The sequence below is a fragment of the Erythrolamprus reginae genome, chromosome 3 (genome assembly GCF_031021105.1).
Source record: "Erythrolamprus reginae isolate rEryReg1 chromosome 3, rEryReg1.hap1, whole genome shotgun sequence".
Taxonomy (NCBI): domain Eukaryota; kingdom Metazoa; phylum Chordata; class Lepidosauria; order Squamata; family Dipsadidae; genus Erythrolamprus; species Erythrolamprus reginae.
In genome coordinates this window covers 140,961,524-140,988,413 of record NC_091952.1, presented here as the reverse complement: position 1 = coordinate 140,988,413, position 26,890 = coordinate 140,961,524, and the positions used below count along the sequence as shown (strand labels likewise).

The 26,890-nt window shown below is 42.1% G+C and overlaps 2 protein-coding genes and 1 long non-coding RNA gene across 3 annotated transcripts in view; 1 reads left to right on the top strand and 2 right to left on the bottom strand.

Moving 5' to 3' along the window:
- Positions 1–15,374, top strand: part of LOC139164569 (uncharacterized) — a 44,514-nt gene extending 29,140 nt beyond the window's left edge. Inside the window, exon 5 of the long non-coding RNA XR_011558640.1 lies at positions 10,736–15,374. This is a non-coding gene — a long non-coding RNA (uncharacterized lncRNA). The remainder of the gene's footprint in view (positions 1–10,735) is intronic.
- LOC139164567 (5'-AMP-activated protein kinase subunit beta-2-like) overlaps positions 1–16,343 on the bottom strand; it is a 207,517-nt gene extending 191,174 nt beyond the window's left edge. Inside the window, exon 1 of the mRNA XM_070746869.1 lies at positions 16,254–16,343. The gene's annotated coding sequence lies outside the window, so the exon portion shown is untranslated. The remainder of the gene's footprint in view (positions 1–16,253) is intronic.
- Positions 11,696–26,069, bottom strand: PLPP6 (phospholipid phosphatase 6). The gene is made up of 3 exons (XM_070746867.1): positions 25,820–26,069; positions 16,254–16,692; positions 11,696–12,221 (listed from the first exon to the last, which is right to left on the bottom strand). Exons 1-3 carry the CDS (start codon positions 25,934–25,936, stop codon positions 11,854–11,856), a joined length of 924 nt encoding a protein of 307 aa, XP_070602968.1. The 5' UTR covers positions 25,937–26,069; the 3' UTR covers positions 11,696–11,853.
- Positions 26,070–26,890: the final 821 nt, after the last annotated feature.

The window sequence follows — 26,890 nt, the reverse complement described above, 5'->3', positions numbered from 1 at the left end:
TAGTCCCAGAGGGAATGCTGGTGACTTGGCAGGATAAAAAAATAAAAATAGACTCGATCGATAAGGCGGAAGAGTTCTTCGAAAAAAACTTTGCTAATGAACATCCAGCCAAAGCCAAAAATCAAATTGAAATAAGAAACCCTCTCCCAACTACAGAACAACTGGAGGACCAGACCTTAAATAGAGCAGAAGGGGTATTGACCACAAATAAAAAATCTAATGGTAAAGATGGCTACGCAGACCTACCAAAAGATACTAGAAGCACAAGGGCAACTAGACCCAAATACAAATAACTCAAATTTAGCTCCACAAAGGATGACAAACTGGGGAATCGAACTCTACTCAAGTAATATAAATGGTCTGAATTCGCCAAACAAAAGAAACAAAACTCTAAATAAATTAGCTAAGTTGAATATAGATATAATTGCCATGCAAGAGGTGCATATTAAAAATAAATTTGAACATCTGCTTAAAATGAATAAACTAGGGAATCTATTCTCATCTTTAGCACAAGAAAAAAAGAGAGGAGTAATTTGTTATATTAATTCAAATATACAAGCCAAACTAAAATATAAAGATACTGAAGGTAGAATCTTAATAATCGAAATCCAAAAAGAACAAGAAATAATAACGCTAATTAACATATATGCCCCGAAGGACAGGAAATTTTTTATAAAAAACTACAAACTATTATTAGTGATCATGCTACCGATAATATTTGTCTGTTAGGGGATTTTAACAGAATAATTAATAAGGAATTAGATTATAATAATGGCGGAAAAAGAAAACAAAATAAAAAAATTCTCCCCAAATCTTTCTTTGAACTAATCAAAGAACTAAAACTTAAAGATAGCTGGAGAGATGGGAATCCACAACTTAAGAAATTTACCTACTATTCAGACAGACATCAATCATGGTCAAGATTGGACATGGTTTGGACAACAATAAATCTTAATAAAAAAATACAGATGACTGAAATAGAACCCAACCTTATCTCTGATCACAATGCCCTTAAAATAACTTGGAAAGGACAAAAACAGTGTCATAGATGGACATTCCAAAATCAATTCTAAACCAAGAAAATTTTAAACAGAAACTCCAAACAGAAATTAATTTTTTCTTTCAAGAAAATACTAAAGAACATACTAATGTACAAAATCTTTGGGATACAGCCAAAGCAGTAATTAGGGGAATTGTCATTTCATATAAGGCCAAGGAACATAAACTCAAAAAACGGAAAATAGAAAATTTAGAAGAAGACTATAAAATATTAGAAGAAAATTTACAAAAATACCCACAAAAGAAATAATTAAAACAAAAGATGTCCTCGATTAAACACCAGTTAAATTTGCTACATAAAGAAAAATTAGCACAACAAATTAAAAGCTGCAATCAATACAATTTTGAAAATGCAAATAAACCGAGTAAATGTCTAACTAATAACTTAAAAAACAAAGAGAAAAGAAATTAATTAATTGCCTTAAAACAAAAGACGGGGAATTATGTCATGATCTAGAAAAGAAAAAAATATAGCTAAAGACTTCTATAGCAACCTCTACGACAACCAAAAAAGTATATCCAAGAAAATGCAAGATCAAAAAACACAAGAAATTTTAGAGCAGGCCTATCTCCCTAAGATACCAAATGAAACTAAAGACTTATTAAATAAGGAAATCACTATTACTGATCTAAAAGAGGCAATTAAAAGACAAAAAATTAATAAAGCCCCTGGCCCAGACGGCTTACCAAGTCCGAAGACCTTCCACCAATAATGGAAAAGACCCTGCTAGAAGTTCTAAATGAGGCCTTAGAGAAAGGTAAAATTCCTACATCTTGGACTGAAGCAAATTTAGCCTTAATAGCCAAAAAAGACACAGACCCCTCAGAAATTGCAAATTACAGGCCTATCTCCTTACTCAATGCAGAGTACAAAATTTTTAGTTCCATTTTAGCAAATAGAATGAAAGCTTTCTTAAACCAATTTATACACCCCGACCAAAATGGTTTTCTCCCAGGGAGACAATTAAGGAACAATATAAGAATAATAATGGATATTCTTGAATATTACGAAATTCTTAATGAAAAACAAGTGGCACTAATTTTCTTAGATGCCCAGAAGGCCTTTGACAACGTGTCTTGGAACTTTATGATTAAACAACTAGAATATATGAAATTTGGCCATAAATTTATAAACACAATTAAAGCCATATATACTCACCAATGTGCATATAAAAGTAGTACCCCTAGATATGAGCATAATTCGTTCCATAAGGGAGCTAGTATCTCGAGACAACTCGTATCTGGACCAAGTTGTTCTTCCCCTCCAAGATAACCAAAAGCAAGGATTCTTGCCCACCTAGTGGACGCTCGGCTCGTATCCCGAATTTCAGCTTGGAACTAGAAAAGAAATGTCTCTCCCCACCTGGCTCGTATCTTGAAATGCTTGCATGTAGAGCAGCTCGTATCTAGAGGTACTACTGTATTATTCTTAATGGAGATGTAACAAGCAAAATATCTATACAAAAAGGTACAAGACAAGGCTGTCCCCTCTCTCCTCTACTTTTTATTCTGAAACTAGAAGTTTTAACCAGAATTATTAGACAAAATGAAGAAATAAAAGGTCTAAAGTGTAAAAATGAGATATACAAATTACAAACATTCGCGGTTGACTTGGTATTCATCTTAGAGGATCCATTAGATTCAGGGCCAAAACTATTAGCTATCCTAGAAAAATATGGTACAGTGGCAGGGCTAAAAATTAATAAATCAAAAACCCAAATCTTAACTAAAAATATGAAAGATCTGCAAAAAGCCACCTTAGTATCAAAATTAGATATTCAAATAACCAAAAAAGTTAAATATCTAGGTATTAATATGACAGCTAAAGTCTCCAGCCTAAAAAAAGGCAATTATGATAAATTAATTGACAAAATACAAAAAGATCTAGAGAAATGGAAGAAATTACAACTTTCACTATTAGGAAGAATAGCGGCTATTAAACTCAACATATTACCAAAAATATTTTTTTTATTTCAAACAATCCCAATCTGTCTGAAACAAGATTTCTTCATAAAATTGAATAGAATAACTAGCAGTTTTATCTGGCAGAATAAACGCCCCCAAATCCGCCTTAAATATATGCAAGACAGGAAAGAGGAAGGTGGTCTTGCTTTACCAATATGGAAGGATTATTATAATGCGGCATCTTTAACATGGATAAGGGAATGGATGCTTCTAACTAACACTAGGTTATTGAGTCTGGAAGGACGTGACCTTCATTCAGGCTGGCATTACTATTTATGGGGGGGGGGAATCAAAAACACATAATTATTTCATTAATCACCTGGTTAGAAAATCTTTGGTGTACACCTGGAAAAAAATTAGGAAACAGCTATATAAAGGGATTCCACTTTGGTATGCCCCGTTGGAAGCCTGTGTACACCCCAACTTCCACACAAAAAATAATATAATAAGATATAAAGATAAAATAAACACTAATGGAAATATCAAATCTAGAGCAGAGCTAGAAACTCTTTGTCAAAAAACAATGGTGGGAGTATTTACAAATACAATCAAAATTCAATAAAGATAAAAATACACTAGGAATAGCCAAAAATGCCCTCTTAGATAAAATATGTATAGGACCCCAGGACCAATTGATTAAATTTTTTTACTGTTATCTAACTACTAACGAATTTGAAAACACTAATATAAAAGTAAATGTCAAACAATGGAACCTTGACCTCAAAACAGAAATTAAAGATGAAGAATGGCAATTATGATGGAATAGAAACTTTAAATTAACTATAGCTACATCTTATAAGGAAAATTTAATTAAAATGTACTATAGATGGCATATTACCCCGATAAAATTAGCTAAACTAAACAACCAATTATCACCCTACTGCTGGAAATGCCACCAAGAACAAGGTACTTACTTTCATCTATGGTGGTAATGTAAAAAATCACAGATCTACTGGAATAAAATTGGACTCTGGATAGAGGAAATGTTAAATTTGAAAATAGATAAAACCCCGGAATGTTTTCTTTTGGGCATTCTTAGACAAAATTTACCTAAAACCCAAATACAGTGGTACCTCATCTTACAAACGCCTCTTCTAACAAACTTTTCAAGATACGAACCCGGTGTTTAAGATTTTTTTGCCTCTTCTTCCGAACTATTTTCACCTTACGAACCCAAGCAGCTGCTGCTGGGATGAAGGGGTTTCTTTTTTTCCCCTTTTTTGAAGAAAGAAAAGGGAGGGGCGGCTTGGAGGAGAAAAGATTTTGCAGAGAACAGCTTGCTTGCAGAGGCACTGAAACGGTGCCTTTTGAAGAAAGAAAAAGGAGGGGCGGCTTGGAGGAGGAAAGATTTTGCAGAGAACAGCTTGCTTGCAGAGGCACTGAAACGGTGTCTTTTGAAGAAAGAAAAGGGAGGGGCGGCTTGGAGGAGGAAAGATTTTTGCAGAGAACAGCTTGCTTGCAGAGGCACTGAAACGGTGTCTTTTGAAGAAAGAAAAGGGAGGGGCGGCTTGGAGGAGGAAAGATTTTGCAGAGAACAACGTGCTTGCAAAGGCACTGAAACGGTGTCTTTTGAAGAAAGAAAAGGGAGGGGCACCCCTCCTTGCCTTTTTTCCTTCCCACTTACCCTTTAGCCTAGCCTTGCTTCTTCCACCCGCCCCCTTTAGCTGCTCCTCCCTGCCCTCTGTTCGCCTCCCTTCTAAAGTTTGGGATTTTCCTGAAGGATTTGCACGCATTATTTGCTTTTACATTGATTCCTATGGGAAACATTGTTTCATCTTACGAACTTTTCACCTTACGAACCTCCTCCTGGAACCAATTAAGTTCGTATGATGAGGTACCACTGTACATTTAATTATCCACTTAACTACTGCAGCTAGATTAACTTTCGCACAGTGGTGGAAAAATGAAGATATACCCCCAGAAGATGCAATAATAAAGAAAATTAAATACTGTGCAGAGATGACCAAGTTAACTATGGCAGTTAGAAATGAAACTGAGTCTTCATTTAATAATTGCTGGGATCCCTTCTATTGTTGGTTAAAAAAAAAGAACAATTCGCTTAATAAATGGAATGAATCGTATATATTTGAACAGATACAAATCTGGTATAAAACCTTTCCTTTTTTTCCAATAGCCGTAAGAGATACAGTCATACATCGTCTTACGAACCTAATTGGTTCCAGGGGGAGGTTCGTAAGACGAAAGGTTCGTAAGATGAAACATTGTTTCCCATAGGAAACAATGTAAAGTCAATTAATCCGTGCAACCAAAAAAAAAAACCCGCAAAAAAACGGCGTTCGGCGACTGCTGGGAAGCTGCGCTGCTATTTTAAAAGGTGACAGCCGGGCTGGGGGGCTTCCCAGCAACCTCCCGAACCCTGAACCCGGAGGTTCGGCAAAAGTTCGGGGTTCGGGAGGTTGCTGGGAAGCCCCCCAGGCCGGCTGTCACCTTTTAAAACAGCCGCGCGGCTTCCCAGCAGCTTCCCGAAGCCGAACGCCAAACCCAAACTTCCGCGTTCGGCGTTCGGAGACTGCTGGGAAGCCGCGTGGCTGTTTTAAAAGGTGACAGCCGGGCTGGGGGGCTTCCCAGCAACCTCCCGAACCGAACCCGGGGTTCAGAAAAATTTTGCCTCTTCTTACGAACTTTTTTCGAGTTACGAACCGGCGTTCGGGAGGCTGCTGGGAAGCCCCGCCGCCCAGCTGTCACCTTTTAAAACAGCCGCGCGGCTTCCCAGCAGTCTCCGAACGCCGGTTCGTAACTCAAAAAAAGTTCGTAAGAAGAGGCAAAATTTTTCTGAACCCCGGGTTCGTATCACGAGTTGTTCGTAAGACGAGGGGTTCGTATCTTGAGGTACCACTGTATTAGATATTTAAATATGGAATATACCTTTTAGTTTTAAAATCTCTATACCATGATTTATTCAACGTTTGCTTTTACCTATTCATATTACCAATTTTGATGTAAGGTAATGAGCTGCTGAATTTAAAACTAGTTCATATTCTCAACACAGCTCCACCGTACACTCGCCCACCCTTTCTTCCTTTCTTTCTTCTTCTCTTCCCTTCTGTTTCTTTCTCACTTCCTCTCTTTCCTTTCTTTGTAAGTTTATATGTTGATTGATTGTTGTATTTTTATATTTTGGCATATCATTTAAACACACGATGTAATGTATTAGGTTTCAATTGCCAATTATTATTGTCTTTTATGTCTCCTATGTATTTATTGTATACTTGTAAATAAAAACGTTTATTAAAAAAATTATAGAAAAAAAACCAAATCAAAATAAGTATGAATTATTATTATAAATCATTATTATTTCACTATTTTGTACAAAAAATGTATTCTATTAAAAAAGACCAAAATATTAATGTTTTTCCCTAATCTAAATATTTTCCATTGCCGTTTTTAGTGTGGTAATCTTCCCTAATCTATCAACCCCGCTGCCAATCCCAGCATAATTATCTTCTCTAATCTATGTGTTACTATCATGTCAGTGCAATAATCTTCCCTAGTCTATTTTTTTTCACTGCTAAATGCAGTGCTATAATCTTTCCTAATCTATATAGTTCCCTAATCTATATATTATCTCTAATTCTAAACATCTTCCACTATCAAACTTAATGTGATGATCTTCCCTAATCTATTGATTTTAAATCTTCATTGTTTCATCTGTATTAATCCTACTCCTGTTATTATAACTCTCCTCCCTTTTCTATTCCCCTCTCCTCCCATTTTGTTTATCACCATAGATCAAATAGATAATTTATATGTCAATCAATCAAAATAATAAAAAAGAAGGAAAGAAAACAAAGACAAACTAAAGGAAAAAGGGGGAAAAAGCATCCAAAATTAATCATAATCTTTGTCATACATAATGATCAAAACTATTTTCAATTTTTTCATTTATATGCCATTAAATTTTTCTCCTCTTATATAGTTCTTTCATTTTACACTTTACATCACTTGCTTAGATATTTGTAAAATACATAAATTTTCATTGATAAACTCCCATAAAATTAAACTACAGTGATCCCTCGATTAGCACGGTCTCGATTAGCGCGAAACGCTGCAACGCGGTTTTTCAAAAAATATTAATTAAAAAAATAAAATATTAAAAAATAAGTCCACGCTAGTTCTCTCTCTCTTTCTCTCCCTGTTGCCGGCGTGGTATATGAGAGAGAAAGAGAGAGGCAGAGGTCGGGCGCATTACCGGGAGGTGGAGGCGGCGTGGGGATGCTGGGTGCCGGGGACACCGAGGAGGGGGTGGACGTCAACTGCGGGCGGGAGGAAAGCGAATGCCACGGGGCTGGGCTCGGCTCCCCCCTCGGCTCCCCCCCTTACCAGCCCCGCCGCGGAAGGCTCCATTCTGTTCCCTGAATGGAGACCGCCGGCCGCTCAATCGGGCCGGCAGGGAACAGAATGGAGCCTTCCGCGGCGGGGCTGGTAAGGGGGGGAGCCGAGGGGGGAGCCGAGCCCAGCCCCGTGGCATTCGCTTTCCTCCCGCCCGCAGCCGACTGATCGTGGGCTCCTTCGCAACCTCGGAGAGCTTCCTGGTTTTCGTGAGCTTTCATGCCCTGGAAGCTCTCCGAGGTTGCGAAGGAGCCCACGATCAGTCTCGGCTGCGGGTGGGAGGAAGGCGAATCCCCCGTGGGCTCCGTTACATCTTCCGCTGCCAGCCAGGCCATGCTGGCGGCAGCGGAACAATCGCCTTCCTCCCGCCCGCAGCCGACTGACCGTGGGCTCCTTCCCGAGCTCCCTTCCTGAGCCTCCCGTTTTCTCTCCCCCCCCTCGCCCCTTCGCCTCCCTCTGTTCCTAGGAGAAGTGCTGGGGATTGAGGCAAGACAGACCTTCTGCTCCTCACCAGCACTTCTCCTAGGAACACAGGGGGGCGAAGGGGCGAGGGGGCGGAGAGAGAACGGGAAGCTCAGCATTCCGTCAGCCGCAGCGCTGGCTGTCAACTTTTCTTTTTAAAACTGGGCAGGAGCTGACTTGCCTCCCCAGTGCTAAAAAGAAAAGTTGACAGCCAGCGCTGCGACTGACGGAATGCTGAGCCTCCCGTTCTCCCCCCCCCCACCTCGCCCCTTCCGGTTTCGGCGTTCGGCAACGGAGTCCGGCGCTGGGGCCATGCGGGGCCGCTCATCCAGGGGGGCGTGGACTGGCAAGTCGCCCTCCTTTCTCTTTCTTTCTCTTGCCGCTTGCCGTATTGCAGCGAAGGAGGCGAAGCAAGGCTCCAAGCTGCAATACGGCAAGCGGCAAGCGGCAAGCGATCTTGGGGTTTCCCCTTTGCCTGGGCGGCGGGAAGACCAAGGGAAGGTTACTTCAGCCGCCCAACACCTGATCCGCTCCGCAGCGCGGCAACGGGGAAAACCCATCTTCTGCTCCTCGCTGCTTCCGCGCTGCGGAGCAGATCAGCTGTTGGGCGGCTGAAGGAACCTTCCCTTGGTCTTCCCCGCCGCCCACACGCAAACTCCACCATCTGCGCATGTGCGGCCATGAAAAAATGGCGCACATGCGCAGATGGTGGTTTTTACTTCCGCATCCAGTATAACGCGGAAATCGGTTAGCGCGGGAGGTCTTGGAACGTAACCCCCGCGCTAATCGAGAGATCACTGTATTAATAAATCCAATTCATTATGTATACTCAATTCTTTTTATAATTTGTAGCTTTGTAAAAAGAGAAAAAATGTTATCTTTTAGTAGCTTCTAAATAACTTTAATAACTTCTAAATATTCTTAGATATTTTAATTTTTAATTTTCTTAAAAGTAATTAATTCTTAAAATAATTTGATTTCACTTTATATTATTCAATTTCCATCCGATTAAACAGTCCAAATGTAATTTGGAGTCTACAGAGAGGGGCGGCATACAAATCCAATAAATTATTATTAAATTAATTATTATTATTAATTTCAATCAAATCAATCAGTCCAACTAAATCCCATCAATCAGTCCAATTAAATCACCTCAGTTCAAATCAGTTTAGTTCAATTCATTTTTCATCTTGCACATTATCTTCCTCGTATAAGTTAGCTGATCAATCTTCTTACAGAAGAAATATTGTCTTTAAACACCAATCAATCCAATTAGATCAAATCAGTTCAGGGCAATTTAGTTCACTTTAAGTAACTTCATCTTATATGTTGCCTTCCTTTCAAGCATTAGCTGAGAAATCTTAAGCCTACAACAACTGCCATATTTCCTCCGGCCACACGATGTCGCTAGGTGATCAGTTCTTTGAATCTTTTCCAAGCACCTCTGCTCCAGAAACTCTAAAAACAATCATCTTCCATCACCTCTGGTCTGATGATTGTTCTTCTTCTGGTCTTACATTACAGTTGTTTATAGGAGAAAAGAAAGATAAGAGTTCTACAAGAAAAAGTTAAAAATTCCGAATTCCAAAGGGCAAATAAAAAAAAAACCAATTAAATGTTTAAAAAAATAATCAAAAAAGATGGGCAATTTTGATACTTTAGAGGCTTTCGCTGAAATGCCACACTGCACAGTTAGCTGCCTTCTTCAACCTGAGGCCATTTTAACTTTGTCCAGCAACCAAACGAGAAACAAAAATCCAAAATCCCATTTAGGCACTCTCTGCTTACCACCATAGACAGAAAAAAACTTCTTCAGCTCTGCAGGCAAGTTCTCACTTGTCTTTCCAGATGGATTCATTCGGCTATCCTCCCGGTGTTGGGAGTCACCTCAGCTGTGTTAGAACAGGCATGGCTGTCTGTCCAGCTTCACCACAGCCAGTGCGAGAAAAGCCAGTTCACCCAGCAGGACGTGCTGGCCACTGCCAGGCCACTGGCAGCTTCCCATGCATCAGAACCTCCGGACTATGGGATTTGGGGACATTTCCATGGAGAAGGAAAAATCCCTGGTGCTGCAGGCTCAAAACCCTGCCCCTCACGCGATTTTTTGGAGTGCTTTATCCCTTCTCTTTTCAGCTCTGGTGGGTCTGGCCACTGGGGGAGCTGCAAGGGAGGAGGAGGAGGCCTGGGGCATGATTTCAATTTCATCACCAGTATTTCTGGAAGAAGTGCCTCTCTTGGGAATAGAAGAAGCCATGGCCTGAACAAATTACAGGGACAAGGTTTAGAGCCAAAATTTGGGAGAAGCAATAGTATGAACCAATAAATTCCCAAGAGGAAGGGGGCCCAAGCTCCTAGGCACAGGAACGTCTGCCACTCAAAGACAATCTGGATCAATCCAGAGTTCGTGCCAATGAGTCCAGAAGGGCTAGGCCTCACTGATTAAGCAACCAAGGCACACTGGTTGAGAGGCCTAGCACAGGAGTAAAAGTCTGAGATTCTCACAGTCTAGTCTGGGCCACCCAGTGGACTGTAAGGCGCCAAACTGCCTGTGCGTGGGCGGGCTGATGGTGCCGGAATTACTGGATGCCGAAGGCCTTCGTGCCAAGGAAACTCAATAAGAGTCAGACTAAGTCCAGGGGACAGAAACAAACGCCCTTGTAAAAGTGCCCCACTCTGCAAGAGGTAACAGAAGCCAATTAGTAATAAAAACCTCCCAGCCGGGCAGATTTAACGATAGAAAAACTTGGACGGCTGTAGCAAGGAGGCAAAGCAATTGCGCAATTAACTAATAGCCTCGTTGCAGCTTCTCCACTTGGAGCCGAGCCCAGGAGGGCTGGTTGAAAGCCAAACTGCTTTGATTGCCGATAAAAAGGAACTAATTACTTATCTTTTCTGTTAGTTTTAGAGAGAAGAAGAAAAAGGAAAAGTGTTTGTTTGGAGAGGAGCTGAGCCACCACGCGTTTTGCCGGTAGGAGGACCAAGCAAATTCTGGGGAAGTGGCAGATCCAGCAATCTTTTTAAAGACAGGCTCGGTCCTATGCGAATTGGACAGTGAGCAACCCACGTGACTGCTGGACCTGCTCTTTCAGTACGGAGAAAGGAAACATTCCATCCTTGCAGCCCATATTGTATAGTTCTTCTGTCCCAAACTAGGCACAGAGCACTCCTTAATTTAAAAACAACTATATTCTGCATTTTTTCTCTGCCTTGTTTCTCTTTCTAAATACAGGCAGTTTCTTCAGCTTAAATTACAATGCAGTTTTTCTGTGTGCTCCAGGCTCATAACCTACTAGAATCTGTTGCAAACATCAAAACCAGAAGCACACATAGATAACTGATTCAGCTGGATTCATTAAGTTCTTTATAAACATAGTAACAGATGAATTTACAATACCATTACCAGAATTCTTCTTCAAGCAGTAACAGACAGCAAAGAACAGTTAGTTTCATTTCAGCAGAGTTCAGAGAGAGGGATAGTGGGGAAAGAGCAGAGTGGATGGAGCCACATCCAGTTTAAGCTTAAGTTCCAGTTTCGATTCTCGGCACAGACTCAGAAGTGTTTAGCTCCCATTGGCTGACTCAGCTGCTATGCCTATTTATTGGCTGACCCTATTAACATGAGCTCTCCATGAATATCTTAACAGATAGGAGAGGGTTCTGTGGAGCAAGCCTGATGGAGAGAAGGGGATAGAATGGGGAAGCTTCTTTCGGGCAAGCCTGAGGAGCGAGATGAGAGGCCGATTGTAACTACTCATTAATTTTCAAACTATAAGTGACAATTTATCAAGTCCGATCAGATAGTTTCGTAACGGAGCAGAAGTATTCAGATATTACTGCATAAAATCATGCAAGAGTCTGCTGCCTGGTAAGCCTTTATTTTTGTGAATTAAGCCTTCCAGAGCAAACATATATTAGATCACACACATTGTGAAAATCTTGGCTTTACTCATTTAATTTCATGATCAGATGAAGTATCACAAATGTTTACATTAAAACAAATTCTTCTTTCAATAACCATCAATTCCACAAGGCAAAGAGGACAGGAGCATTTACAGGCGACAACCAGAAATATTCCACCAAATTATATTGCATGTAGCCCATGCTTAGTCCAAAGACCACATCTGTCACATTATGTCTGCCAAGCATGACCCTAGAGATTCCCACTATGAAAGTCCAAAGTACAACCAACACTCTAAGAGGGATTGCAAGTACAAGATGATGTAGTATAAATCTGCACACCATGGCGGCTCTGGTAGCATGGCCTGAAGGAAAAGAATATTTGTCCACAGAGACAGTGGCAAACATATCCATCTTGTTGTGGACTGGACGTCTTCGTTTCACCAGTCCTTTTATTGCTGCTACTAAAACTAGATCAAGAATCAGAGCTGTGAGATAAGGTAAAGAAACAACTTTCAGATATTTTAAAGAGAAACACAGTAAATTACAAAGCTTCAAACCTAACAAATAACAATATTGCCTGCGAATTTTAAATGTAGAAATGTTCAAATTATATTATTTTAGGTTTTAAGTCTATTCAAATAAGAGGATTCGGTGTGGCTTTTGCAGCAGCATTGTAGGCAATCATACCTGAGAAATTCACAATATTCTGACTCAGGAACTTTATGCATATTTCCACATCTAGGTCCACTTCACCACAGTACTGCTGGACTGTCATTATGTCTATGCAGAGAAAGCGCTAGGTCTTACCAAAACCCAAATCCCTGCATAGTCCTTGCTGACTTTGTGGTCGGGCCAGTCAGACAACATTTCCCTCTGTAGTTATAATTGAAATACAATTCAGGAATTTCTTTTAACAGGCAGCGCTACAGGTAATCCTTGACTTACAATCACAATTGACCCCATAATTTCTGTTGCTAAGTGAAACATTTACTAAGTGAATTTTGCCCCATTTACAACTTTTCTTGCCATAATTGTTCAATGAATTGCTGAAGTTGTTTAGAAACAGAGTTAAGTGAATCTGACTTTCTCATTGACTTTGCTTGTCAGGACACTGCAATAATCATAAATATGAACCAGTTATCAAGCATCAGAATTTTGATCAAGTAACATTAGGATGCTACAATAGTCCTAAGTGTGAACAAATCATGTCACTTTTTCAGAGCTGTTATAACTTTAAACAGTCACTAAATGAACTGTTGTAAATGAAGACTATCTGTATTAATGGGCTGCTTCTTCCTATCTGTCTCGCATAGTCTTTTTCTAATGCTGGAATCAAGTCCTACCACCAGTAGCTCCTCGTGTCATGGCATTCTTGGAAGATACAGACTATTGCTGTTGCAACTATTATCTTGCGACATCATGCATCTTCTCAGTCAGCTCAACCATTTTGAGGGCAGCAGGCCAGGAGGCAAGTAGACATACCTAATTTAGGTAATCACCCTGTCCTTCTATTCAGTTTAGAGGACTTTTTAGGTTTGAAACTGTATATTACACAGCTCAAAAGCTTGATGTAGCCCATTTCTGAAAATGTGCAAAAAAGATTCTGAATGTCCTACAAAATATCAATAGTGCCATAATTGTGGTGCCTGTTGAATTTGGAGTAAAAATGTCCTTCAATTCATAGTTTAGAGAGACTCCTAACTCAGCCCCAATACTTCTTGAAATTTGTAATTATTGATATAATGTTTATCATTGTACTGTTGTGCTTTCCAAAGCCAGTGAGTGATTGACAATACACAAAACTCTTTCAACAGTGTATGCAATTGCACTATTCTGAGGGGGGGAAATGTGAATGAAATAGGTTGTATATAATATGTACCAAAGAATTAGCCAAGAATATTAAAACTACTAATCAATTCCAACACAATAGTATCTTTTGGAGAAATTGAAATAAGCAAAAGTAGCAGACCCAAGAACTTTTTTTTACTGTCCTGTAGCAAACTCATTTTACAACAAGATGGAAGTCTGAAGTTCTTTAGCACAATAAGATGATTTTTCAATCTTTTTGTAATGAATGTATTAATGAATATGTATTTGAAACACATTCCAATCTTTTAATGGCCTTTCAAAAGTTAAAAAGGTCAGTATTAAATAGTTAATATTAATGGTATACATTGTACAGTAGTTAAGGATGTCTTCAAAAGAACACAAAACACATATCAGAATAACATAAGGAACTATACATATTAAAGTGGGATAGTAAACTATGCATAAGGTAGAATTTCTATTCAAAGTTAAGGTTATACAAATATAACAACATAACTTCAAATCTAATACATATATGAATTCAAGACTGAGTTGGGTTAATTAATTGTAGTAGGGCATGAAAAAGGTACTGAGAGATGTATGAGGTGAAGTTTGCATAGAAGGGAGAGGGGAAGACCTGCGAGATAACAGGCGGTATTGAATTAACAACTTGAGTTGTGTTGTATGGTAGGTGTATATGGTGAAAAGGAAGGAGTAACAGTTTACACTTATAAACTTAAAAGTGGTTTTAGGTAGAAATAGTTGATTAGTAATAATGGATCAATATCAATAGGATTGAGTTCAGACAGTCTATGAAACCAATGTCTATTTATTTTATTATTTATTATTTTATTAATTTGATTTGTATGCCGCCCCTCTCCAAGGACTCAATTTAGTAAATTGAATGTGAATGGTATTAAATTTTGTAATTACGTGGTCTGTTGTGAGATTGAAATGTGCATTTGAATAGTTTCTTTTTTCTTATTGGTAGTTGTTTCATTTTTTTTGTTGGATAACCATCGGTACCACTTCTCCCAAGCCTTGTAGAACTCTGAATCATTTTTATTTTGTAATTCCATCATCATTTTAGATAGTTCAGCACAGTCCATAATTTTTATGATAATATTTATAGTAGTGGGGATGTTTCCCCGTTTCCAATGTTGGGCATAGATGATAATAGGTTCCTTGTAATTTTTTGCATTTCCAGCAGGTAGGGGGTATAATAGAATACATTTTTGTATATTTTCCCCTTTCCCCCCTTTCCCCCCTTTTCTCCCCCCTTTCTTTTTTAAAAAAAAAATTCAATAAACTTTTTAAAAAAGGATGTCTTCAAGTGTGAAGATGTGAGAAAAGACCATCCATTCCCTTATTTGACCCTTTGTTGTGGTAAGGGACTGGAAGAAGAGCTGTTGCAAAATCATGCTATGACTATATAATAAAAATGTACTTTGGCATGTTAATCCTTAATAAACAGGCTATGTCTATCTCTAGAGAGGGATGGTTTATGGTCAGCATATAGGAAATTAGGGCAGGCTGACCTGATAAAAGACATAAACTTGGGTCATAAGTGGTTATATAAGTGATTAATGATAATATATTGAAAAGCATTTAAAATACTATGAGCAAGAGCCAAGTGCTGTAAAAGGTAAAACACATTATATAAGAGTATTATGTAAGTGGGAAGTATCTTGAAGGAGGAGGAGTAGAGGTACAGAGATAGATGTATAAATATATGGCATTTTGTATTTGGAAATTACCTCTGTGTTACGGAACAATCTTCTTAGGTCTGTCTTGTGCAAGAATGTAATGAATAAAAGCTTTTTCTTTTATTATTCTTCTGGACTCCTGATGATTTATCTCACAGAAGTGCTATTACTATCTTTACTGTACATTGTTACCTTAGCATGTGCACATGGGTTAAAGAAAACCCAGGTTTCTTATACCATGGGCCAGAAGTAAACAAACATATCACTAAGGACCTGAGAATTTAGAGGAGGTAAAGCAGTTTAGATCAGTATCTGAAAATATATATCCAAGAGCAACATTCAACTTTACTGTTGGTGCCATGGTGGAAGATCACAACTGAAACACAACACAGGATTTGGAATAGGATCTGAGGAACTTAATATGTATCATTGTAAAGTATTTGTTAGTGCTTATATATACACCAAACAATAATTGTGTCCAAATATGGGCTGAATGTACTTACAGTGCAGCAGGAGCATACAATGGCTATTTGGCAAGAAAGAATATTTGGAGGGCTGTGGTAACTCTGAGCTTTTTGTATTACATATTCCATGAGTAGCTTGCAAATTATGACACAAAATATGAGATTAAGATACTTGATCTGCTCTATTGAATGAATATTTCATTTCCAGAAATGCGTTTTAAGGCATTCTTTAAATAGCAGTACTTTAATTCCTAGGGCTTCTAAATTATAGGGTTCAACCAAAGCACATAATGCTGGTTTTAAACCAATTTACAGTTTACATCATGGCCATATTAAAGAATTTCCACTATCATGGAAACTATCTACACCCCACCCCCACCCCCCAAAAAATCAAAGGATAATAAGGTGAAAATATTTTTTTTATCTCTTATCAGTTCTCTGTGTGACATTATTCACGTCTTGGGCCAATTATCACAAGAGAAAGAAATAACAAATATAATAAACAAAAATCCCCACTGGGTAAGGCAAAGAAGGCTCTTACCAAAGAGTAGATTGAGCAGCACTTCACGACCGGTTGAGCTACCACTTCTGTAAAGCCCATACAATGTACCAGTTAGCCAAGGAATTCCATGTCCTGACACCTCTATGACCATCATGAGAGGACGGGCACTGCCCCATGGGGAATTCTCTCCAGCACATACACCCAGTAGCTTAGAGGCCCACAAATCAACAGCCAAAAGAGAATGCAGGGCAATACCCCAGAAAGAAGGCTTGAGCTTCATACAGTCCTCTTCAGGTAAAGCCTGTTGAGGTCCAGTACTTGTAGGAGAGTCTTTATGATGAGACATATTTTCTGGGGATATTGGGCCTCTCTGATTTGTTAATGACAAGAACTCTAGCCTACTGCCATAAGCCCGCCTCTCACGTATGCTCTTTGGACTGTTCCTTGGACTTGGCGTGATGCTGCTGATATAGCTTATCTGTGGAAGAAGAAGAAAGTTTGTTGAATCAGTCCACCTGTTTCTATATCTAGAATCATACAGATGGAAGATGCTATGTAGGCCATCAAGTCCAGCCATGGGGTCTATATGGGAATCCAAACTATGCTTCCTCTTGAATTCATCTAAAGGGAAGCCCACTCATTAGGCAATTGTTAGAACTGCTCTATTAGCAAAAGTTTTTTTTCATTCAGTGCAATTGGTATCTGTCTTCTTATGACATAAATTCATTATTCTACGACCTATAGAAATGAAAATGACATCCTTTCAAGTAGATGGATAGCTCTATTACAGGTGGTCCTCAAAAGCAGCCCCGAGTCTACGGAGAGGGGCAGCATACAAATCTAATAAATAAATAAATTTAATTAATTAATTAATTAACAATAACTCATTCAGAAACCATTCAAATTTATAAAGGAGCTGAACAAATAGTATCTCTGAATGGTCCTCAATGTTCTGGCCACTTCAGCACCTCCACAATCATGTGATCATGATATGGGTACTCAGTAGCCAGTCTAGATTTCTGACTGTTGCAGTGTCGCACAGTCACATGACTACAATTTGCAACCTTCCCTTTTGCTTCCGACAAAGTCAATGGAGAAACCAGCAGGAAGTTAGAAGCTGCAAACAGGTGAAGTCCTTGTTTGATGACTTTCATGGTCCTTGCAATAGGGGACTGCTGGAAAAGTCATTGCTAAGCAGCATGATCAAATGATTTCACACTTTATGATAACTTCATTTAGTGATGGAATTTGGATTCAAATTAGAATTATTTAGCAAAGACTTTTTTTATTTTTAATTATTTAGCAAGTACATAAACTTTTGTCACTTTTTTTCAGGATCAAATACCAAGCTCCTTTAATTTATAGGACCGTGATGGCGAATCTGTGGCATGTGTGACACGGAGTCATATCGGAGCACACGTGAGACTTTGCCCTCTATCAGCTCCAGCATACATGCTTGTGTGGGCCAGCTGCTTTGGAAAGGCTGTTTCGCCCTGCCGGACACTTCAGGTAAACTTCCCTGAAGCCCCAGAGGCAAAAAAAAAATCCCCTAATGGACATACCAGAAGTTTGGAAAAACACACCTCTGTTTTGCTGGGTTTTTTGCACCCCGGAGGGTTCAGGGAAGCTTTCCTGAAGCCCCAGAGTGCAAAAAACTTCTGCAACCTCATATTACAACTGTACAGCCACGTATATAGCCAGTAAGAAATAGCATTCAGTGGGCCAAAGGAAAGCTGAGCCATGGTGGCAACCTTGGGGAAAGCAAGTAAATAATTCAACCCGTATTTGGGCTGGTTAGGAAAGTGATGAGTGACAAAGGGTCCCGTGTTAGGATCCTGCTATTATGAGGTCTATATTTAGAAAAGTCCACCTCGTTCAAGCAGGAGCCCCTATTATACCACTGCAGACAACCAAGTGTTTCTCAGAGTGCTTTAGCAAAGAAACAGAAAAAAGGCATCCGCCCTCTTCCCCATTAAAGACTTTTTCCTAGCTCGACACCTGCCCTGCCTAGAAGCCAGCCAGCTTCCCTCCCTCTTGAGCTCAGCAGTCCTGGACCCCAGAGAGGGCGGGGGGGACTGCTTTGGCACCAACAACCCTTTCCTGCATTCACATGAAAGTGAAGCCTAACACCGAAATCCCCGTTGGTACATTGTGCTGCAATCAAAGGGCTTCTCCAAATCAACTTTCTCCTGAAAAAAACAGGCAGCCAGGGAAGAAGTTCTGAGGGGGAGGGAGGCACGAAGGAAGTGAAGACCCTCTCCTCTTTTCTCTCTTTCTGATTTTCTCTTTCTCTCTCCCTCTCTCTCTTCCCCGTTATTCCATAGCTTGCCACCCACCCAGCCTACAAGCTAGCCAGCCAGCCAGCCAGCCTCCCTCTTTTGCTCGGCGCACTCCAAGAAATCAACGCCGGACTTTTTGCTCAGGCTTAAGGTCGGCTTTTTCTGCCGCTGTTGATGGCTCTCTTCTCCCCCCGCACCCCCTTCTGCAAACTGACCCCATTGCCTGCTCACAGTGTCATCTCGCATGGCCAATGTGAGCAGTGCCTCCTCTCTGGACCTCGCTTACCTCAGAAGCCAGGGATCATGCAGGCATCACAGCCATATAAATGCTGCCCACGTCCTTGCAACCCAAGTGAGCCAAGTAGCTGCGCCACCCTCCTGCCCATCCACCGTACCTGGGCCCACCAGGTACCATTCACCCAAAACCAAGCTGCAGTCTTTGCAATGTTTAGAAGGAGAAGACTTCTAAAGAGTCTCGTGCATCCTCTGAAAGGATGAAGCTGAGCAGGGTCCCTGGAGAGAGAAGAGGGGCAATTCAGGAGTGACAGTGCGCTCCCCCACTGAAGTTAATTCTGCACAACAGCCCAGAAAAACAAGAAAAGCCACTTGGCTTTTTTTCCTCCGCTCCCCTTACCTTACCTTACCTTACCATACCAGCCTTCCTTGTGCAAAGTTTGCCAGCCGAATACCAGGGAGGGGCTGTAGTATCCCCACCACCACTTAGGCGGAGACACCGAAGCCTTTCCTAAAAATAGAAAATCAGCTTGGAGTCAATGGCGCGGCATAGGCAAGGTGGAGGAGACTCTGGCTGGGTTGCCCTCAAGGTCGCAAAGTTAGGCAGTTCTAAGGCTGGGGGAGTGATTGTGCACCTGCAAACTGTGGCTGAGGCATGGTCCCAGGGAAGAGCAACCCTACTGCTGAACGTTTGCTGCTTTGCTGACCCGGCTTTTAACCCCAGAATATTTGTGTTGTGGTAAGTATGCCTTGCAGCTGATGCTACCTGCAGTTGGCTTGCTCCCTATTTTTAGGAAAAAGGCCTCTCTGCCTAAGCGGTGATGGGGATATTACAGCCCCTCCCATTTATTTGGCTAGCAAACTTCACGCAAGGGAGGCTGGGGAAGGGAAGCAGCCATCTCCAATTGTAAAACAGAGTCGACTGACAACGAGTCAGTCGAGGTGACTGGGGCACGTACTTGTCCACCTGTCTGGGAAGAGTTTGATCTGGTGACACCTGATGAGGTGGACAAGGCCATCGGAGCTGTGAGTTCTGCCACCTGCTTACTGGATCCGTGTCCCTCCTGGTTGGTCTCGGCCAGCAGGGAGGTGACACGGAGCTGGGCCCAGGAGATTACCAACGCTTCCTTGGGGAGGGGAGTTTTTCCACCACTCTATAAAGAAGCGCTTGTGCGCCCCCTCCTCAAGAAGCCCTCCCTGGACCCAGCCGTGCTTAACAACTATCGTCCAGTCTCCAACCTTCCCTTTATGGGGAAGGTTGTCGAGAAGGTGGTAGCGCTCCAGCTCCAACGGTCCTTGGAAGAAGTTGATTATCTAGGTCCCCGACAGTCAGGCTTCAGGCCCGGTTACAGCACGGAAACCGCTTTGGTCGCGTTGATGGATGATCTCTGGCGGGCCCGGGACAGGGGTTTATCCTCTGTCCTGGTGCTCCTCGATCTCTCAGCGGCTTTCGATACCATCGACCATGGTATCCTTCTGCGCCGGTTGGAGGGGTTGGGGGTGGGAGGCACTGTTCTTCAGTGGTTCTCCTCCTACCTCTCTGGCCGGTCGCAGTCGGTGTTAGTGGGGGGTCAGAGGTCGGCTCCGAGGTCTCCCTTGTGGAGTGCCTCAGGGGTCGGTCCTCTCCCCCTTGCTATTTAACATCTACATGAAACCGCTGGGAGAGATCATCCAAGGACATGGGGTGAGGTATCATCAATATGCCGATGATACCCAGCTTTACATCTCCACCCCATGCCCAGTCAACGAAGCGGTGGAAGTGATGTGCCGGTGCCTGGAGGCTGTCGGGGCCTGGATGGGTGTCAACAGACTCAAACTCAACCCGGATAAGACGGAGTGGCTGTGGGTTCTGCCTCCCAAGGACAATCCCATCTGTCCGTCCATCACCCTGGGGGGGGAATTATTGACCCCCTCAGAGAGGGTCCGCAACTTGGGCGTCCTCCTCGATCCACAGCTCACATTAGAAAACCATCTCTCAGCTGTGGCGAGGGGGGCGTTCGCCCAGGTTCGCCTGGTGCACCAGTTGCGGCCCTATCTGGACCGGGACTCATTGCTCACAGTCACTCATGCCCTCATCACCTCGAGGTTCGACTACTGTAATGCTCTCTACATGGGGCTACCTTTGAAAAGTGTTCGGAAACTTCAGATCGTGCAGAATGCAGCTGCGAGAGCAGTCATGGGCTTACCTAGGTACGCCCATGTTTCACCAACACTCCGCAGTCTGCATTGGCTGCCGATCAATTTCCGGTCACAATTCAAAGTGTTGGTTATGACCTTTAAAGCCCTTCATGGCATCGGACCAGAATATCTCCGAGACCGCCTCCTGCCGCACGAATCCCAGCGACCGATTAGGTCCCACAGAGTGGGCCTTCTCCGGGTCCCGTCAACCAAACAATGCCGGTTGGCGGGTCCCAGGGGAAGAGCCTTCTCTGTGGCGGCACCGGCTCTCTGGAACCAGCTCCCCCCAGAGATTAGAACTGCCCCTACTCTTCCTGCCTTCCGAAAACTCCTCAAAACCCACCTTTGTCGTCAGGCATGGGGAAACTAAACATCTCCCCTGGGCACGTCAATTTATGCATGGTATGCTTGTGTGTGTGTCTGTTATCATATGGGGTTTCTTTTCTTAAATCGTTAAATTTTAATTAATTGGATTGTTGTGACTGTTTTTACATGTTGTGAGCCGCCCCGAGTCTTCGGAGAGGGGCGGCATACAAGTCCAACAAATAAATAAATAAATAAATAAATAAATCTTGCGGCCTGCCCAACCTCGCCCAGCCCCCGCTCTGCTCTGCCCCACCCGACCTGTCACCCCCAAACTGTGTCCCACTGTGAGATGCGTATCCTACTTGACACTTGTAGGTCCATTGCGTTCCTGGTGCTGTGTCCAAGGCAGCCCATTCTAAAAGAAAACGTCTCACAAGTACGAGAAGTTTGATTGAAATCGTGAGACGTTTTCTTTTAGAATGGGCTGCTCTGGACACAGCACCAGGATTGCAATGGACCTACAAGTGTTAGGTTGGATACAAGTGTCCCTCAAAGTGGGACACAGTTTGGGGACGATAAGTCGGGTGCGGTGGAGCGAAGCAGGGCTGGGCGGGCTACCCCGCCAGGGGGAAATGTGATCGCTCAGTCTGCAGAGTGATAAGGCAGGGGGAGAAGAGAGCTGGCTGCGGTGGCAGAGGAGGTTGACCATGAGCCCAAGGAAAAGGGGTCTAACAGCTGGTAGCTGTGTCAAGCTGTGCACTCCCTGCCCCCCCCCCCTCTGTGGACTGAGCGATCACGTTTCCCCCTGGCTGGCAGCCTGGTGCTGATTGTTGGGAGTGCGACGAACTCAAGAGGGAGGGAGGCTGGCTGGCTGGCTTGTAGGCTGGGCAAGCGGCGAGCTAGGAAAAAGCCTTTAATAGGGAAGGGGGTGGAGGCTTTTTTTCTGCTTTTTGTTTGTTTGTTTATTTATTTATTAAATTTGTATGCCGCCCCTCTCCGTAGACTCGGGGCAGCTAACAACAATAATAAAACAGCACTTGTCTTCCCAAGTTTTTGCAAATGCTTCTCTTGCAGTTTGAAGGCTCTTCTCACTGCTTCTATGTCATGTAACTGTAACCAGGTAGTCCCAGTGAAAGAGCTGGGGCTCCAGGGAAGGATTGCGGAGCATTTTGCAAGCTGAAGGAAGAAGTGATGCCACAGAATTTTTTTTTTTTAAAAGGACAACTAATTTGTCTACAGTGGTACAATATGGGCTCCTGCCTGAACGGGGTGGGCAGGGGTGAACTAGAGACCTTCAAGTTCCCTTCCAATTCTTGTCAGTTTTAAATAATAAAAGCATGGGTGGACAAAACTACCCCTGCAGCCTTGGGGGAGGCGGGGTGGGGGACAAGGCTTTTGCAGCTGAACTTCGGCAGTTTGGACTCCCGCAGCGAATGGCAGGGGCACTTTTAAATTTTTGCTCCTAGGGAGTGAAAGAGTCATGGGGAATTGTGCAGCCTCAGAAAAGCGCTGTTGTTTGCGGGGGGGGGGGGGCTGACTTGATGACCTGCATGGTCCCTTTCAACTCTAACAATAAATAAACAAATAAATAAAAAGTAGTTTGGGCAGAGAGGTTGCATTCTTTCTGGAAATTGGTGCATCGTGTTTAGGTCCAAAACAACACAATGGGCAAATCGGAAGTGCGTTTTTCCAAACTTCCAGTTTGTCTGTTGGGCATTTTTTTTCACCTACCAGACTTTAGAAAGCATGTGTGCATGTGCAGGGGGGCAGCAAGGGGAAGCGCATGCACAGGGGAGGGAAGGCGTGTGGGTATGTGCATGCATATTACCACCCCCACACACTCCTTTTGGTAGGAGAACCAAAAAAGCTTCGCCATCACTGACATAGGATATAATTTCCAGTCCCTGAATCATTGTCTTTTTCTGAACCTGCCTTTGAATCTTTCTTAAAAGTATGTTGCCCAAAACTGGACACAACACTTGAGATCAAATCTAATAAATGCATAAGAACTTCCTCTGTTTTAATAATTATATTGCTTCATTTCTGCCTTCTTCTACTGAAGAAGGCAGAAATTCTTCTTCTACTATTGCTGAAATAGAGTAATACTTTATTTATTTCAGCCAAATGCGTCAACCACACATTTGATAGACATTTACACCATCTATTTATACAAGCCATTAACAAAAACCCACTGAAAAGCATATTGACACACACACACACACCGCTTTTATTTGGAATTTATCTCAATTTTGTCATTGCATGCATTCTTTGCTTTCATATGATTCTGGGATTCTTGACAGGTTGCCTATTTTATTCCTATTTGTAACTTTTCTCTTTGTTTTATTTGTCATTTTTTGCTTTTGGATGTTTAGTGAGCTTTTTACATGGTCTATTTCTGCTGTCCATTATTTTTTCCCTGATGTAGTAGTTCACAATTATGCTTCAATATTCAAAATTCTCAGAAAATTGGAACTTGTTTGCCCATTAGTTTTTTGTGCCATAAAATCCTACTTGTCATTGCTCTAAATACACTGCTCAAAAAATAAAAAAGGGAACACTTAAACAGCACAATAAACTCCAAATAAATCAAACTTTGGTGAAATCAAACTGTCCACTTAGGAAGCAATACTGATTGACAATCAATTTCACATGCTGTTATGCACATTCAACTTTGTACAGAACAATGAGAATATTTCATTCATTCAGATCTAGGATGTGTTATTTAAGTGTTCCCTTTATTTTTTTGAGCAGTATATATTAAAATCTGCTATTTTAATAAGTCTCTAAAATGTGTTTGATAATTATACATTTGTTTTCCCTTAAAATTAAAAATGCTAACATTATATTGGCCCAATATTTCTGCTATTTCTAGTCACTTCACAAAGTTGTACCTAGATTACTATTGAGTAATAGACAACAGATCCTCTTTTCCTTCCTTCCCATTTGAAGGAAATTTATCAGCAAGACCAATTAGGGTTTTTTGTAACATCTTGCTTGACAGAATTTGTCATTCAAAAGAAGCAGGGGTAATTAAGGGCTAGTTGGATATAGTGGAGACTGCATGAAAGTCAGCTGGGTGATTTGGGGCCAGTCATTCTCTCAGCCCAACCCACTTTACAACCCTAAGGCAGCATACAGTTTCAAACCTACAGTGCCTGGTGAAATCTCAGAAAGAGATGGGGGAAGATGTTGATTCATATTTTTGGGAATGATATATTTAGGCGCTGACTATAATTTATTAGACTTGTATGCCGCCCCTCTCTGCAGACTGGGGCGGCTCACAAAAAAATATGTGCCTGTATTTAAAATACCACATGGTTCAGATTAGTGTTTATTGGTAGTGAAGAAAGTTAGCATCCACCCCCCCCCTCCTAGAAGAATGAAATATTTTAGAAATATTAAGAAGGCAGAATATATTTCCCTTGATGAGAAAAGGAGAAAATATTTTAAAGACAAAGCAGCTCTCTGCAGCTTCCTGCCGCCCCCCTTCATCTCCGAGACCGCCTCCTGCCGCACGAATCCCAGCGACCGATTAGGTCCCACAGAGTGGGCCTTCTCCGGGTCCCGTCAACTAAACAATGTCGGTTGGCGGGCCCCAGGGGAAGAGCCTTCTCTGTGGCGGCACCGGGCCTCTGGAACCAACTCCCCCCGGAGATTAGAACTGCCCCTACTCTTCCTGCCTTCCGTAAACTCCTTAAAACCCACCTTTGCCGTCAGGCATGGGGGAACTGAAACATCTCCCCCTGGGCATGTTTAATTTATACATGGTATGTTTGTGTGTATGTCTGTTAGTATATGGGGTCTTTTTTAAATCTTTAAATATTTTAAACTTGTCACATTATTTATGATTTGTTCCACGTGTTGTGAGCCGCCCCGAGTCTTCGGAGAGGGGCAGCATACAAATCTAAGTAATAAATAAATAAATAAATCTCCAGGGTGATGGGATTAAGACATGGCACTCAGGATATAATAGGTTTAGCCCTCTACCCATCTCACCACATGGCATCTGGGGAGATTACATCATCCAGCAAGATTCAACCAAGCCTGGGGCTCAAGGCAATCTACAAAATTACTCTTGCCTGATCCCATGGGAGTCTGAAAACCAATCATATCTTTGTTTCACAGGAACAGGAAGTTGGGGCCCAAGAGAGGGTATAAATTTCTCTCTCCCCCCCCCATGACTTGATACTATGAAAACATTTTTCCTAATTATTAATTTCAACAATGTTAAATGTCAATTACTAACATAAAGATGTTTATTTAACTTAATTACGATTAATGCATATTATAAAAAACAACTAGGCCTCTAGAGAACCGAAAACTAGGGAGCCTTCGAGTATGATCGATTTAGGGTTAGCACCACGCACATCCCAGCGATAACAAACAAGGGGAAAGAAAGCATCGGATCGCATTTTCCAGCGGCTCCTCTCATCGCCTGACCAGGTACTGCAGGGATCGCACTTCTCTCGCAGCTCAGCAGTCGCCCTGTAGAAACCCATCAGGCGATACGTTCCAAACCCGCCGCCCCGCTAAGGCGCCGCCGCCACGTGACTGTTGCCAGCCTCTGCCCACTATAGGGCCCCTCCGGCTGTTTTTGCCCCATATTACCGAGCGGCCTTTAACTCTGCGCGGTTGCCCTCCTCTTCCACCCGAAGCAGTCACGCCCGGATGGGGAGGTGGGATGGCTGGATGAGTCGCGTAGGAGACGTCAGAAGGCGTGCACATCCAAGTATTTGCTTGTGTTGCGTGGGCATGTTTTTAAGTGTTCGAAGTGTCTTCGAAAGCGACGGATATGCCAAGATTTCAAAAACAGAATTAGCGGCTTTTGTCATCACAGTTTCGAAATCAACCCTGGCTTCCTCGGCTAAAAAACGAAGATAAGCATCGTCCCCTAGAGCAGTGTTTCCCAACTTTAGCAACTTGAAGATATCTGGACTTCAACTCTCAGAATTCAGCTGGGGAATTCTGGGAGTTGAAGTCCAAATATCTTCAAGTTGCTAAGGTTGGGAAACACTGCCCTAGAGCCCGACAGACTGAACAGGCAAAACCTTTATTTTTACCTTTACCTAGACACAGTGCCCGCATCATTCTACCGATGGGAGAGAATGTTGATAGCTCAGGGTTGAACTATGGTATAATCACTGTGTTGATACAGTTACCCTGCATTCCTCCTCCCGTAACAGAATACCGAGTCTGCGGAGAGGGGCGGCATACAAATCCAATAAATAATAATAATAATAGTATGAAACTAGACTTACAATCCTGGGCCTAGAAAGCTTAGAACTAAGACGCCTTAAACATGATCTAAGTATTGCCCACAAGATTATATGCTGCAATGTCCTGCCTGTCAACGACTACTTCAGCTTCAACCACAACAACACAAGAGCACATAACAGATTCAAGCTCAATATTAACCGCTCCAAACTTGACTGTAAAAAATGCGACTTTAGTAATAGAGTTGTTGAAGCATGGAAGTCATTACCGGCCTCCGTAGTATGATCCCCTAACTGCCGACATTTTACCCTTAGACTGTCCACGGTTGACCTCTCCTAAGAGGTCAGTAAGGGGCGTGCATAAGTGCACTAGAGTGCCTTCCAACCCCTGTCCTATTGTCTCTCCTATATCCCATATATCTTCTCTTCTATCCCTATATCTTTCTTCTATTCTTTCATTATTTTA